Source organism: Prionailurus bengalensis, chromosome E2 (genome assembly GCF_016509475.1).
Source record: "Prionailurus bengalensis isolate Pbe53 chromosome E2, Fcat_Pben_1.1_paternal_pri, whole genome shotgun sequence".
Classification (NCBI taxonomy): domain Eukaryota; kingdom Metazoa; phylum Chordata; class Mammalia; order Carnivora; family Felidae; genus Prionailurus; species Prionailurus bengalensis.
The window spans coordinates 55,187,747-55,203,975 of record NC_057352.1 but is presented as its reverse complement, the minus strand read 5'-3'; the positions used below and the strand labels follow the sequence as shown (position 1 = coordinate 55,203,975).

The 16,229-nt window shown below is 47.2% G+C and overlaps 1 protein-coding gene across 1 annotated transcript in view; it reads left to right on the top strand.

Moving 5' to 3' along the window:
* The window catches only part of PKD1L2 (polycystin 1 like 2), a 95,311-nt gene that overhangs the window by 2,702 nt on the left and 76,380 nt on the right, over positions 1 to 16,229 (top strand). Inside the window, exons 3-5 of the mRNA XM_043599388.1 lie at positions 1,998 to 2,183; positions 6,358 to 6,468; positions 9,588 to 9,735. Coding sequence (XP_043455323.1) covers positions 1,998 to 2,183; positions 6,358 to 6,468; positions 9,588 to 9,735 — 445 coding nt within the window. The remainder of the gene's footprint in view (positions 1 to 1,997; positions 2,184 to 6,357; positions 6,469 to 9,587; positions 9,736 to 16,229) is intronic.

Here is a 16,229-nt window from a genome sequence, read left to right as displayed (position 1 = left end):
CAGGTGTCTCTGGGTCTCTCTGTCTCCACGTCTCCTTAAATGCCCGTCTGTCTCTGTGTCTGTGTTTGTTTCATCTCCCCAGCTCCCAACCCCGACTCCCTGTCCACTTACCTACCAGCCTCCCCTGCATCCCTCTTTTCCTCTCAGACACCTGCATCTGGGGGCAAATACCCAGCCCTACTTACTCTCCTTTCCAGTCTTCCTAAAAGGAGACATGATCCCAGGAGGTTGGTCTCACTCACCCTTGACGCCTACCGCCCTGGCCGGCCGGGTCTGAGCCTCCGGTGCTCACCCTCCCTGACTCCTGAACGTCCCCGCACTCCGTTCTTGTGTCCTTTCCAGATGCTGTCCATGGTTGACCCCCTTTGTGCCCTGGGAACTCCTCCCTGGGGACTCCGTGTAAGAGCCCCGGCATGAGTGACCCATGGCCCCACGATGGGTCCTGCCTGCCATTCAGGGACCCTGGCATAGGGGCCTGGTCTTGGAACTGAGCTACCCCATGTTCCCCTGACTTTCAAGCCAGGCTTAAGGGAAGCTTCCAGGCTTCCTGGGCTCAGCCCCTTCCCTATCCCCAAGCCCCTCAGTGAAGAACCCCAGCTCCTGGGGCCCATTCTGGATTTGGGCACTTACAGACCCCCTGCCTCCTTTCCCCCGTCTGGTTTTAAACAGGTGCCATGTAGCGTTCACTTCTCCAGCCTGGCCGATTTTGGAAACTTGGAGCTTCAGGGACCTATGGGTCATACAACTTCCCCCTCTTTTTATCACAGCTCCCCAGTGCCTCGCCCCCTTGTGCACCCCAACTCAAGAGCCTGTCTCAGAATCTGTCAGCCCCAGGGCCTTGGAGCCACTGGTACAAGGTCACATCTTGAACAGCTAACACGCACCAAGCAGCACTTCCAGGAACAGACTCGCGTGCTTTTATTCATAATAGAAGCACCTCTGCTGGTTTGAGGTGAGGCCTATGATAAAGCTAAGAACAGTGGGGCTCAGAAAGGGTAAGCTCCTTGCCCAAGACCACACAGCTGGGAAGTGACCATGGTAAGACCTGAACCCAGGTTTGCCTGTGGTCAGAGAGAGACTGGCAGATGCTGGCTGCTGCCGGCTTTGGAAATGGAAGAAGGGGTCACAGTCCAACAACTGTAGCTCCTCTGGAAAAGGCTCGGGAGCAGGCAGAAGAAATCAAGTCCACACCTTGATACTAGCCCAGGAAGACCCATTTTGGACTTGTGACCTTTATAACCAGAGGATGATAGATTTGTACTGTTTTCAGCCATGAATTTGGTGGTAATTTGTACAGAGAGCAGCTGTAGGAAACTAACACAGATTTTTGGTCTCATCCTCTACCCTGTGGTGTTCCCACCAGGCAGATGGGCCGGAGTTTGGATCCAGAGTTTCCTTTCTGGCTGTGCTCACCTGAGCCAAGTCATTGTTTTCCAACAAACATTCACTGAATGTAGACCACATGCCAGAAGCCGGGCTGGAGGCGGTGGGGTGGGGGAAGGTGTCTCAGCACAGCGGCCCCCCTGAGCCTGATGTTCCTCCCGGGGAGGATAGTCGCCCAGCTTCTAGGATTGGTAGGAAGATGCACTCAAGTCACTCATTCATTCAACAGGTGCTTGTTTAGCATCTGTGACGAACCAGGCATTGTTTTCAGAAAAGACTCAAGTTGCCACTTACAGCTCTTACTCTGCATGTATAAATTCACGTAATCCTCTTAAAGACCCTGTGGGGGTGTAGTACGGACACTCCCCTGTGCTGAGGGGCACAGAGAAGCTAAGGCATTTGCAGAGCACACAGCCAGTGTGTGGCTGGTGGCACCTGAGCCCAGGCAGTCTGGCTCCAGAGCCACTCCCACGCCCGCCCCCGTCTATTTCTCACTCCTGCCGGGTCCCTCCACCTCAGCCCTCACCCCCGACACCCTTCCCCTCCCCGTCAACCAGGCACTTGCCCAACCGTGACCATGATCCCCCCTAAGTGTCGCCTTCCCTTTGTCACAGGCGTTGGCCAGAGTCTGGCTTGTGACGGCCTCAATGCCACCATGCACTGTGGCTCAGGGGAGGTCATCCAGATCCAGGATGCCTTCTACGGGCGCCAAACTCCCCATTACTGCATCCAGGATGCTGCGCGGCCCTCAGACCTGGAGGAGGGATGCGGCTGGCTCAGCGTCAAGGACGAAGTGGCAGGTAGGCCCCAAGGACAGCTCTGGCTGTGGGGCAAGGCAGCTCATGGTGCCCCATGCCTAGCAAAGGTTTTGGAAGGCTTGAAAAATCTTCACATCTGACCTTGGGCCTCCAACATTAGGAAAATGGGGCCGTCTCTGCCCACAGCACCCTGCAGGGAAGCAAGGGGGCCAGGGCTCGCCTCCTCACCCAATGCCACACCCTCCCCTGCAGGCCAGGGGGGCATTCTGCTCCCCACTCCACTCGGTCGCAAGAAACATTGCTTGCTTGCTTTTTTTTTTTTAATGTTTATTTTATTTTTGAGAGAGAGAGAGAGAGAGAGAGAGAGAGAATGAGCTGGGGAGGGGGAGAGAGAGGTGAACAGAGGATCCAAAGCAGGCTCTGCACTGGCAGCAGAGAGTCCTATATGGGGCTCAAACTTAAAAACCATCATGACCTGAGTCAAAGTTGGATGCTTAACCACCTGAGACCCCAGGCACCCCACCTTCTTTCTTTAAAAAAAAAATTGTTTATTTATTTTTGAGAGAGACAGAATGTGTACGAATGAGCAGAGAGAGAGGGAGACAGAGAATCCTCAGCAGGCTCTGTATTGTCAAGGCAGAGTCTGACTTGAGGCTCAAACTCATGAATCATGAGATCATGACCTGAGTGGAAATCAAGAATCAGATGTTGAACTGACTGAGCTACCCAGGTGTCCCGCTTTCTTTTTCTTATTTAATTTTTAAAAATATCTAAATACTCCAAACATATAGACAATAAAAGCATTTTGGGGTACCGGGGTAGCTCAGTTAGTTGAGCACCCTACTCTTGGTTTCAGCTCAGGACATGATCTCACGGTTCATGGGTTTGAGCCCTGCATTAGGCTCTGGGCAGACCCTGAGAAGCCTGACTGACATTCTTTCTCTCTGCCCCTCCCCCACTCACACATACGTGTGTGTGTGTGTATGTGCGTGTGTGTGTACATGTGCTCTCGCGCTCTCTCTCAAAATAAATAAACTTAAAAAAATATTTTGGTGAATTCCCATAGACCTCCTACCCATTGTTGCTAAATCCTGATGACATTATTCCATATATTTAACGTCTCCTCATTACACAAATGACGTGACTTTGAATTTTGTATTATCCGCTGTGATACACATACCAGTTCGTTTCATCTATTGTATAACTACACCATAATTCATCTCTTTCTCTGTTGAGAGTTGAATGGGTTGTGTCCTAATCCCTGGCTATTGTGAATAATGCTGAAACACACGATCGTGGTGGCAACTCTTGTCCATGTGGGAGAGTTTCTCTATAGCCTTGTTTCTCTAAATCACATTAAATCTGCCTGCGAGCTGCATTTGCCTGGTGACAAGGGCTCAGTTTCAGAAATTACAGGGGCTCCCTGCACCCTCCTGGGGGACACAAAGGTCTTAGAAACCTTTATTGTCCAGGACGTAGGGATTCCCCTCCTCTCTGCTGTGGTTATTAGTGTTGGGCCTGCAGGTCCCAGGAAGGCAGACAGTCTGTTGCTTTCTTGGCCAAGTGAGGACACAATAGTCTGTGCCCAAGCTGGGAGCTCTGGGGCCTCAGGCTGAGTCTCCCCACATATGTCTCTCGGCAATTCCCTGAGGGCCTCTGCCTCCACCCAAAGGCCCTGTGAAGATTCCAGGAGGAATGCCCTGTATTCTCAGAACCTGCCAAGCGGCCTCATCCCCGACTTGGGGAAGATGCTCCCTCTGCCTGGAGAGCGACTTGCTCTTCTCCCCCTATGTCTGGCCTGCACTGTCCCTGGTCCCCTGGGAGCAGGTGTGGGGGAAGGAAATACTGTTCTCCCCACCACATCTGGCCCGCATTGTCCCTGGCCCCCCCGGGCAGGTGTGGGGGAAGGAAATACTGACATCAGCCATGTGACTCCCATTCATTCTCCTTGTTGCTCTGGCCTTCCTGAGGCTGTGGCCCCTCTGAGCGGGAAAGGCCTGGGCTGGATGGGCTGACAGGTGTGCCTCCCTCATGGAGGCGTGGAGGGGGCTGAGTGGTCTATTTCCCCAAAGGCCCAGATGCAAGTTTCCAAACCTTGCAGCCCCACCCCAGAGAGCAATTGGAGGGGAACCCTGCATCCTCTTGGGAGAGGTCAGAGGAACAGATGTGGGCAGGGTCTGGGGGGATCCGTTTGTATGTAAGTAGCAGGCTCACTCATTCAGTCAGCCAGTTGGTCAGTAAACATTCGTTCAGCCCAATCTCATGCCATGCTCTATCCTAGGCTCTGTGGATAAAGGGATGAATCAAACAGTTTGTTTTTCAAAGAGCTTGCAGTCTAATGGGGAGACAGATAATGAATACAAGCAATGGCCTAGCACTGTGTTCCATGCCATAACAGAAGAGAGCAAAGGTGATTTGGATTTACTCACGCAAAACTCATTTTGTACCTGCTAGGTGCTGGGTACTGTTCTGTGTGCTGGAGATACAGCAGTGAACAAAAACAAAACAAAATGCTCCCATTCTCTTGGACAGTGAAGTATACGGCTGTGGATGCACATAGTAGGGGCAAAGAACTCTGAGGGGTATATCAAGCCGAGTCCCGTTAGGAAAACAGAAATCATGTTAGGTCTTTCAACAGAGGGAATTTAATGCAGGGAGCTGGTTGCCCAGTCATGGAAGTGCTGAGAAGTCAAACAGGGGATAATGATACCACCCTGACACAAACAGCCACGGAAAGTCACCACTACCCCTAAGGGCCAGAGGGACAACCTGAGTGGATGGTCTCACCAAAACCAGAAGTGAGGGCCATCCCACAAGTGCTAGAATCATGGTGGAGGCTGCCCTGTGGGAGCGAGGTCCATGAGGGAGGGCCTATTCAGAGGGAGCTGCAGTCAGAGAGAGGATGAAAACACAGGATAAAAAGCCCTCTGCCCTCTTATGTCTTCCTGTCTGGGGAAGGCAGAAGTATGGCCCCCAAGATTTGCCATCCTAATCCCTGGGGCTCTGGGTGTGATGAGATACCTTGCCTGTGAATGTGTTAATTTGCATGGCAAAGGGGCTTTGCAGATGTAGTTCCTAATCTGGATTATCCAAGTGGGCACAATTTAACCACATGATCCGTTAAAAGCAAAGAACCTTCTCTGGGGAAAGGCAGAAAAGAGATGTGGCCAATGGAGAAATCGGAGTTTAAGTGTGAGACAGGTCTGATACCCTACTGCTGGCTCTGAGATAACAATGGAGGGCCACGCGCAAGGACTGGAAAATGGCCTCTAAGAGCTAAGGGCGGATCCAGCTGACAGCCAGCAGGAAGTGGGAACTCATTCCTACATCCTGGGGCACCTCACCCACCTGTCGCTCCTCCCAGGCTTCTGTGTAGGCATGTAACTCATCTGCATGGGCAGGAGGGAGAGATGGCAGGTGACCTGAAGTTTCTGGCCTGGGCTCTCCACACTTCTCCTTCCTGTGGGCACCTGGACAGGATTCCTCATCTTTTCCCTCTTTGCCAGTTCTCAGGATGAAAGTTCCTACTTCAGGCCATGTGACTGGATGCTACTGGACCAGTGGTTCTCAAAGTGGGGTGCCAGGGCCAGCAGCATCAACATCACTTGGGAGCTTGTTCGAAAAGTAAACAGTTTTTTATAAATGTTTACTCATTTTTGAGAGAGGGAGGGAGTGAGGGAAGGAAAGAGAGAGAGAGAGATAGAGTGTGTCAGTCAGCAGGGGACAGGCAGAGAAAGGGGGACAGAGGATCTGAATCAGGCTCTATATTGACAGCAGTAAGACCGATTTGGGGCTTGAACTCACTAACTGTGAGATCATGACCTGAGCTGAAGTCAGATGTTTAACCAACTGAACCACCCAGGTGCCCCTGGAAATTCTAAGGAAATTCTTAAGCTGACATCTATACCCACTGAATCAGAAGCACTGGGGGTGGGACCTGGAAATCTCTATCTTCCAGAGCCTTCCAGAAGATTCTGGCATATTCTAAGATTTGAGAACCCCTGTGCTGGCCCCTGAGCTGCTTGAGGGAAAGAATCCTACTTCTCTCTCCCCCTAGGACCTCGGCCCCTGCCTGGTCTTCAGTGGACACCAGCAGATATTTGTGGGGTGGAAGGTGGGTGAATGAATGAATGAGAGGCCATTCATCTCTGTCTGAACCTGTCCCTTTCTGTCCTTCCTGCTGTTCCTGCTCCTTCTGGGATTCGGCACTTCCCAGGCCAGTGCCAGGGGCTGCAGGTGTGCCAGGTGGCCGCAGATGGGACCTACTTCGGAGACCCGTGCCCCACCCAGGGCAGCTACCTGTGGGTGCAGTACGAGTGCCAGGAAGGTGAGTCCCCAGCTTGCCTAGCCATGGGAATTCCCGATCTCCACACCAGGTCCAGCCCCACTTGGAGCACTGGGAGAAGACACCCCTGGGCGTCGATCTGTGTACTAAGACTTCCTCACCCACCACTCGTGCCCTGCAGCCTGACCTCCCCACCCGGCTTAGCCTCTTGGGGTAAAGAGTCTGAGGCTCCTGTTGCAGAAATGAGCCATCAAGCCAGAAGTTCAGTTTCCTGGAGTGGCCCAACAAACACATCAGATAAGGCCAGCATTGCTTGACAGAAGAAAGCCAAAAGATGTCTCACTCCCCGACCCCACACCCACCTGGGCCACCGCCCTGCCCTGCCCGTAGGCTGCATTTTAGATCACACATGAACTTTTAAAAACTTGAAAGATCTAAAAGTAACATGTATAATCACAATTTATAAAACTGTCATAAATCAAGAAAGAAGAATTCCTCCCTTCAATTCTCCAGTCCTACTCCTCCTAAGGAAACCACGGCTAATTGTTTACTGTAAGTTCTTCCCTGCTCTTTATTTTTTTAATGTTTATTTATTTATGAGAGAGACAAAGAGAGAGAATGAGTGGGGAAGGGGTAGAGAGAGGTGGGGGGGAGAGAGAGAATACCAAGCAGGCTCCAAGCTGTCAGCACAGAGCCCAACATGGGACTTGATCTCATGAAACGTGAGATCGTGACCTGAGCCGAGATAAGAGCTGGATGTTTAACTGACTAGGCCACCTGGGTGCCCCTTTTCCCTGCTTTTTAAACTGTTTTCAGACATGGCTGTGTATGAGTGTATATACATAAGTTATAATCATTTAGAATATATTAGTTTACAGCTCAATTTTTTTTTTTTTTTACTTAATAATATATTCTGGACATCTCTCCAAGTCACTACCTTATTCTTTTAATGACTGCATAGTATCCCATCATAAGATCATGTCAAAATTTATCGAACCAGTGTCCTGTTGACGGACATTTAGGCTGCTTCAGATTATCTGTTGTTAGGTGCACCCTGCAGCACTCATTCTCGTGCGTATATCTTGACATGTGCCGGATTCTGTTTAGAGGAGAGGTCCCTAGTACAGGGAGTGCTGGGTCACAGGGTATGTGCAGCTTGAATGTTCAAAGATGCTGCTAAATTACACTCCAAAGTGGCCGCGCTGATTTGCACGCCTACTAACCATGTATGAGAGCTCTGCTTCCCCCTAAGGCAACGTTCTGCCACCGTCCAGGGAATCAGTCACAACACACTTTCCACCAAGAACATGAGTTGACGGTGCAGGGAGCTCTGAAGGGGAAGAGCGAGTCAGGGAATGTTGGGGTCCCCAGGGACGATCCAGGACAGCAGGGTCCATGGGTGTAGAAGGGGGGGTACTACAGAGAGAAGGGGACAAGTTTTACCAGCGCCATTAGTGTCTTGGAGATGCCTGGGTGGAGTAAGAGGGAGAGGGACGTCTTCATTCTATTTTCTGGGAAGAAGAGGCCACATGTTTTGGCAGTGCTTTCCGGTTGGTGGTTTTGCTAATGGACAAAGGGTGCCCTTTGGAGATCTGCCAGTCGCAGTGTGGCTTTCATTGGACAAATGCATCACTTAGGCCAGGGAGTGTATTGGTCTGGTGACCCCGGACCAAATTTTCTGCCCCAATTTTGATTTCAAATATCCTGCCCCCATGTGAACCGGTGTGCTCTAATCACAGTGTTTCTGACTTGTAAAGGGAGAGATTCTATCCGGTAGTCCCCCCACCCCGTGCCCCACCCCCCCCCCACCCCCGCCCCCGCCACAGTGCCCAGAAAGGCCTCGCTGTTGCCTGCGTGTCCTCAGGCAGCTATCAATCAGGACCACGAAGACTTTCCGACTAGCTCTGGAAAGTCCTTTTGATGTGCATTCAGCTTCTTCTATCTTTTCCTTCTTCATTTGTGCTCAGAAGCTGAAAGATTCTGCTGCGCAAATTAGCCGGGGGCTGTGTGAAGCTTCAGCAAATTCTATGCCCCTCCCCGTCCTCCATAACAGTTTTGAAAGCTCAGGTTTTGTAAAATGTAATGTGCACGAAATGGCTTACAATGAATCTTTGAACACCTTAGCCAAGTAGATCCTCCTAAAGGTGCTTGGCTTTTTTGTCTTTTTAAACATGATGAAATACCTTTAGACAATCAATAGAATCCTGGTTAAATAAATTAGAGTACATTGTGCAGCTATTAAAAAGAACAAGGCAAGGGCACCTGGGTGGCTCAGTTGGTTGGGTGTGTGACTTCAGCTCAGGTCATGATCTCACAGTTCGTGGGTTCGAGCCCCACATGGGGCTCTGTGCTGACAGCTCAGAGCTTGGAACCTGCTTCGGATTCTGTCTCTCCCTCTCTCTCTCTGCCCTTTTCCTGCTCACGCTCTGTCTCTCTACCTCTCTCAAAAACAAATAAACGTTAAAAAATTAAAAAAAAAAAAAAAGAACAAGGCACTTCTGAGTTCATACAGAACCATCTCCAACATATACTAGGTGAAAAAAAAAAAAAAAAAGGAAGATGCCAAATAGTGAACACAGCATGAACCATTTGTAAGAACAGAAAAGTATGTATGTGCTTAGAATGTGTAGGTATCCCTGGAAGGTGACCCTGGATACTGGTAACAATGATTGCCTCTGGGGACACTGCAGGATGACAGGGGAGAGAGGCTTTTTTCTCACTCTATACCCTTTATACATTTCAAATTCTGTACCTTGGCATGTATTACCTATGAACGAAAGATAAAATTTAAAAGAACTTTAAAAAGTAAAAACAGGGGTGCCTGGGTGGCTCAGTCATTTAAGCGTCCAACTTTGGCTCAGGTTATGATCTCATAGTTTATGGGTTTGAGCCCCACGTCGGGCTCTGTACTGACTGTTCAGAGCCTGGAGCCTGCTTCAGCTTCTGTGTCTCCCTCTTTCTCTGCCCCTCCCCTCCCCTGCCTCTCTCTCTCTCTTTTTCAAAAATAAATAAACATTAAAAAAAGTAAAAATAAAATTATAAAAATTTTAAAAGCCCCACCTAAAGATAAAGGACAGGTGGATAGAAGAGAGTATGTTTTAAACAGAAGCATGCAATTTTGCTTTGTGATGGCATATAGCATTTTCCTTTATGATCTGCAGGCCTACAGCTGATGGTGTCCAATGAGAGTTTCATCTTTGACAATGTTACCATCTCCCTGACATGGCTCCTCTCTCCCTACATTGGAAACCTTTCGTGTATAATTAGTACAGGAGATGGCCACACTTTTGATCCCTACTACCCTCCCAGGTAAGAGGAATCTCTGAGCCTTGAGTCAGGATGTATCAGTCAGCTTCTGCCACATAACAAAACACCCCCAAACTTAGTAGCTTACAATAATATTTATTATTCCTCATGGTTCTTTGGGTCAGCTAGGTGGCTTTGCTTATCTGGCCAGCCTTGCTGGGGGTGGATGGCCTCAGAAGTCCTCACGTATATGTCTGGTGGTCAGCTGAGTGTCGGCTAGGGGCATGTATTGCATAATAATCACCCAACAGGCTAGTCTAGCCTCACTGGCATGGTGGCAGAGGGTTTCTAGCAGCAACTGAGAACAAGGCCTACTGTGCAAGCATTTTTAAAATCTCTACTTGTATCACATTTTCTAATGTCTCATTGGCCAAAGCAAGTTCCATGGCCACACCCAGGCTCAACAGGTGGAGAAACAGACTCCACCTGTTGATGGAAGAAATGGCAGAGCCACAGTACAAAGGGGCATACGTACAGAAATGGCATGCACAGGTTTTCTCACTATGGAGGCCACGTGAACAGTCTTGAAGAGCTGGGTCCTTATGGGTTCGCTCTGTGTAGAATCTCTCCTGGGTCACTGTCCAAGGAGTTGGTAATGATGTGAAAAAGATGCTCTCATGGATGTGGGAACGTTTTCTGTTGGCAAGAATAACAAACAATAATTGTAGCAATATTCATAATAGTCCAGCCAAGCAGCTTTCACATATAATCTCATTTAATCCTCACTACAAACCCTATCAGCTAGATCTATGCTATCCGGCAGAACAGCCACTTGCCACATGAGCTATTGGGTACTTGAAATGTGGCAGGTCTTAATTAAGATATGCTGTTAATTAAAACACACGTGGGATTTTGAAGATTTCATCCACCCCTCACCAACCTCTCATAAAAGATGTAAAGTACCTCACTAATTTTTAAATATTGATTACATGTTGAAATGAAAGTATTTTGGATAGATTGGGTTAAAGAAAATAAATTATTAAAATTAATTTTATGTATTACTTATTCAATGTGGCTCTTAGAACATACACATGGGTGGTTCACACTGTATTTCTATTGGACAGTGTTGAGCTAGGTAACTGTTATTTTGTTTTCATGGACAAAGCAGCTGAGGCTCAGAGAGGTATAGTGGCAGCGCCCAAGACACACAGCTTGTGAGTGGCAACATGGTGACACAAGCCAGGACTGTCTGGCATAAAAGCTGAGGCCCTCAAGCCCCTGGCAGATTACACAGCATGAAGGCATTATACTCTGCATCCTCTAGGAGAACAGAACCTCCCCGGCCTGATGGCAGCTGAACTCAATTCATAACATTTCCAAGTCCTACTGGGCCTGGGGTAAGCTCCATTCTGCTCTGCTGGGTGCCCCCAGAATGATCCAGAATTTCCAGATCCTCAGTGGGTTGGGGGCTTCTTACAGGGGTCTTCAGTTCAACATGAATCCCCAGGGAAATAATGGAGGCTCGTAAGCCCCTTTCCTAACCCTAAACATCTGCAGTTCTACCCTGTGGGGAGCTAGAGGTTCTGAATCCAGTCCTGCACATGCTCAGCATTGCTGGAAGCCCTGGCTGGGGTGGGGCCAAGAGGGGCCAGCCCTGTCCCTGGCCCAATTCTGCCCCAGTGAGGGAAAGTTTCACACTCAACAGTCCTCTGAGACCTCAGACATTGTGCTGTGCCGCCATATAAAATGGCATGTCCAGAAGCTAAGGTTCTAATCCCAGCTGCTGCTAACGTGTGTGAGACAATTTCTGGTCTTGGGTTTCCGTTCCCTTCCCTGTCGCATTAATATTGGTGGCTGCCTTGTTTCGTGGAGTAAAATGAGAAATTACATGTGAAGATGCTTTGGGGGAAATGTTACAAAATGTTACAAAAGTGATACAAATACCCATGACCTTATTGTGCAGGTTTCTTCCTGCTTGCTACCATGGCAATGAAAAAACAGCAAATGCTAAGCTATACAATCGTCCGGCCCCCAAAGTTTAAACAACTTGCATTTGGCATTCGTCAAAATCGACTGTCGGTAGCCCTGCCAAGACCTTTAGTCACACAAAGACATTCCAGTAATAAACAAACAAACAGTAGCTACAAATTGGAGCAAATGAGACAAAATGCTAGTATTAGTCAACTCTGGATGGTGAGGCCAAAATACTCAGCTTCTTCTGTCATTTTGGTTAACTTTGGGAGATCCATTTCCGATGCTTCCTGATCAGCAATAGCAGCCTCAGCCCTCAATCTAGATAGAATATTAAAAATGGCATGAATTTTAAGTTCACATACCTTGCGTGAATGTCGCTGTGCTTTTATGTGTTTGTACGGCATCCTACTTTTGCTTAAGTCATGATAAGCTAAGACCTAAATGGGCCACTTCATCTCTACTGCAGACCAACAACATGAGCTAATGGGGAATCCGATCTGAAATAGAAACAACATAATAAAGTCAAAGGATTTCTCCTTTAGATTCTTCTTGCCTTGCACTCCCGATGTATTGTGTTCATTTGAATGTCAAGCTGTTTTGCTTTACTGTTTGTTGTAGGAAACTTTATACGTTTCTGTAATTTATTGTGTGCCTCCTGGACCAATTTGCGAAGGTGAAATTTGTCCTCGTCCAGCGTTGGGTGTCTCAGCGCCACCTACCGACAGATCAGGGGATTGGCATCATTTTGGGGTCTATTCAGAGCTGCCTCCACACGTAGCTGAATCTGGAGGGGCCGCTTCCCTGGAAATCGGTATTTCGTAAGACAGAACAAAATTCAGAGGGGCCTAGATGTACACAGGATGTTGGGAAGCTCAGAGGAATTATGTGGAAGGTTATGTTCATAAAGGACTGAAGTCTTTCTGGGGAACCAGGCAGGAGCTATGGAGGTAGAGAAAGGGACAACAGGGATGTGAAGGGGCCTGGCCTCCTCAGGTAACTGCGAGCACCTCGCGCGTTACAGCAGGAGTTCAGGGTATGTGGGGGAAAATGAAAGATGCTGCTGGAAAACTCAAAAGGAGCCTGCTGATAAAGAGCCTTGATATGCCAGCCAGTTTGGAGAAATTGTTTTTAGGAGAACATGTAGGTTGGGCACCAGGAAACTGATTTGGGGTACAGAAGGTTTCCCGGGGGAGGGGGGTTCCATGATGGAGCAGGGGCAGAAGGTACAATGGGATGCACTAGCAACACAGGCCCTTCCCATCCCCACAGAGAACTCTAGAGCCGGGACCTGACAGGACTGAGGCAAGAGAGTGGAACCTCAGCGCTCTGGCACAGAGCAGCCATGGGATGCAGGAAGGCACCCTGCAGGGGAGGAGGGGGGGGAGGCTGCTCCCTTTGGCCAAGGGGAATTCCTGGAGATGGATTCATCTGTGAGGCCTTGGCCACTAACACACCAGAGTGCCGGGGAGGGGCAGACCTCGGCCTTGAAGTGCAGACTCTGGGTGACTCACATCCACTACAGAGGGTACTTAAGAATATTTAGGCCATTTGGCTACATGATCTGTGATTGTTAATACTGTTGCAAGAGTTACTAATAGTCACTGGGTAATTTTAAGGGCTAAATGGGACTACAAAGAAGAAAACAATTGGCACAGAGTTGATTCTTAAAAATGGGTAATTGTTGCCATTATGTTAATATTACAGAAGTATATACTACTTTTATTTTTAAGAGGCTAAGTGGCATAAATGCCATCCTATTATACACACATACACACACAAAACCCCACAATATTTGAGCCTATCACATACCAGGTACCTACTCAGCCATGGTCTCCTTTAAACCTCACAACGACCCAGCCAGGAATGGCTCTCACCTCACTGTATGGACAAGGGAGCTGAGACTCAGAGTGGTTGAGTCATTAGGTTACACAGGTGACTGACGGAGCTCTGGAGACCTCACTTCCGGCTTTCTACCCTTTCCATTCTACTACACTGCCCAATTTGGTCAGGTGGCTTTATCCACCAAGCCGGCTAGCAACTTGTGAGTGACATTAACAAAATGGTACAGACCTTGGTATTCTTAACAATTGGACATTCTGAGCAAAGATAAAAAATGTGAGCTCTCTTCCCCATTTTCTTTCTTTTTAAAGAAAAGCCACATCCCATTAATGTAAACGATCAAAGCAGCATGTGCAAATCAGTGAGTGGCAGTGTCTTCGACTAAGTTTTAAACTTTTTATTGAGGCATAAATATGTACAAAAAACTGCACAAAAAGATACAACTCAGTTAACTTCTACAAAGTGAAATGTCTACACCCATGTAACTCGTACTCAGATCAAGAAACAAAATATGACCAGTCTCCCAAGAGTCCTCCCGGGGCCCCCAAGTCTACCCATTTCTACCACTGTCGATCAGTGTGACCCGTTCGAAACTTCTAAAAATGGAATCATAAAGTGTATTCTCTTTTGTGTCTGACTTCTCAACAGTACATTTTTGAGATGTATCTATATTGTTGTGTATAACTGTGACTTCTTTGTTCTCATTTCTGTAGAACATTCCATCACATGGATATTCCTTGCTTTACTTATTCCTTTCTAGGGCCGGTAGTCCTTTTGGGTGGTTTCCCCTTTGGACGATTACAAACTATGTGGCTGTGAACATTGGAGCGCATGTCTTTGCTGCATTTCTGTTGGGTTTGCACCCAGGAATGGCACTGCTGGCTCGGAGGATCATCAAAAAATGTTAGGTTGTTGCCTCCGTTGCTTTGTACTCCGAGCAGATCTTCCCTTTGTTGGCAGCAGTTTCTAAAAGCACTTTGCTGTCTTCTGCATCCAGTGAGATCACTGGGAGACAAATCAGGAAAAGTCCGTTTCTCTGCCTTTCGTTCCTGAGCACTTTCAGTTGGCAGGAGAGCTCAAGGAATGGAATGAGTCACTTTTCCCAGCAAGATCCCTGAAAAACAGCCCAGATTTTGCTATTCAAAACCATCCTTCCCGTGACTGAAAAGAGTTAGTGTTTTCTTGTTCTGAAATCCACGTGGTCTGTTATTAGTAGAGCCTACTGCAGCGTCCTTTTGATTAGTGTTTGCTGGTGAAACTTTTACACTTTTACTTTTAACCTATCCATGTCATTATATTTATTAATTTTTTTTAAGTTTATTTATTTATTTTGAGAGAGAGAGTGAGGGTGAGAACATGAGCAGGGAGAGAGAGAGGGAGGGAGAGAATCGGAGAGAGAGAATCCCAAGCAGGCTTTGTGTTGTCGGTGCAGAGCCCAATGCAGGGCTCAATCCCATGAACCATGAGATCATGACCTGAGCTGGAACCAAGAATCAGCTGCTTTAACTGACTGAGCCACCCAGGTGCCCCCTTATCATTATATTTAAAGTGGACTTCTTATAGACAGTCTATGGTTGAGACTTTTTTTTTTTTAATCCCATCTGGCACAACAATTGGTGTGTTTAGATCATTTATAAGTAATGTAATTATTGATATAGTTGGATTTAGGTCCACTATTTTGTTTTCTGTTTGCTCCTCTGTTTATTTTCCCTCTGTTCTTCTCCTCTCTTGCCTTCTTTTGGATTATTTGAATATTTTTAGCATTCCATTTTAACATATCTATCAGCTTTTTTGGTTATAGATCTTTTTATTACTTTTTTAGTAGTTGCTTCATGGATTACAATATACATATCCAACCTTACACAGTCTATATGGAGTTCATATTTTACTTCATTAAAATGTTGAAGCTTTACTGGCATATAGGTCCCTTTGCTCACCCTCCTCTATATTATAGTTCTCATATGTAGGACATTTACATATATTGAAAATCTTTTTTTTTTTTTTTTTTTTTTTTTTTTTAGTTTATTTACTTTTGAGAGAGAGAGAGAGCAAGCACAAGCCAGGGAGGGGCAGAGAGAGGGAGACACAGAACCCAAAACAGGCTCCAGGCTCTGAGCTGTCAGCACAGAGCCCTACGAGGGGACTGAATTTACCAAAATGTTACCAGTCTATGAATTTACCAAAATGTTTACCATTACTTGTGCTCTTCCTTCACCCTTGAAATTCAAAGTTTCCCTCTGGTATCATTTCTTTTCTGCTGGAAAGACTCCCTTAAACACTTCTTTTATAGACTTTTTGGCAACAAACTCTCTTAGAGGATTTCTTTATTCCTGAGAACGTCTTTATTTTGCTTCACTTCCTGGAGGACATTTTTGCTGGATATAGAATTAGGTGTTGACAATTCTTTTCTTTCAACATTTAAAGATGTTGTCACTGTCTTCTGACTGCCATGCTTTTGAAGGGAAATCTACAGTCACATCACTGTTTTCTTTATATGCAATGTGTCATTTTTCAGGCTTGTTTTGAGATTTTTTTTTTCTTTACCTTTGATTTTCAGCAGTTTTATTACTGTATGTGTGTGCATGGTTTTCTTTAACTTTTCCCCTTTTGTGGGGGATCCATGGAGTTTCTTGAATCTTTACATGTATGTATTTTGCCAAACTGGGTAAGTTTTCACCCATTATTTCTTCAGTGTATTTTTCTACACCGATCTATCTCTTCTCACTGGTCCTCCCATGACACAA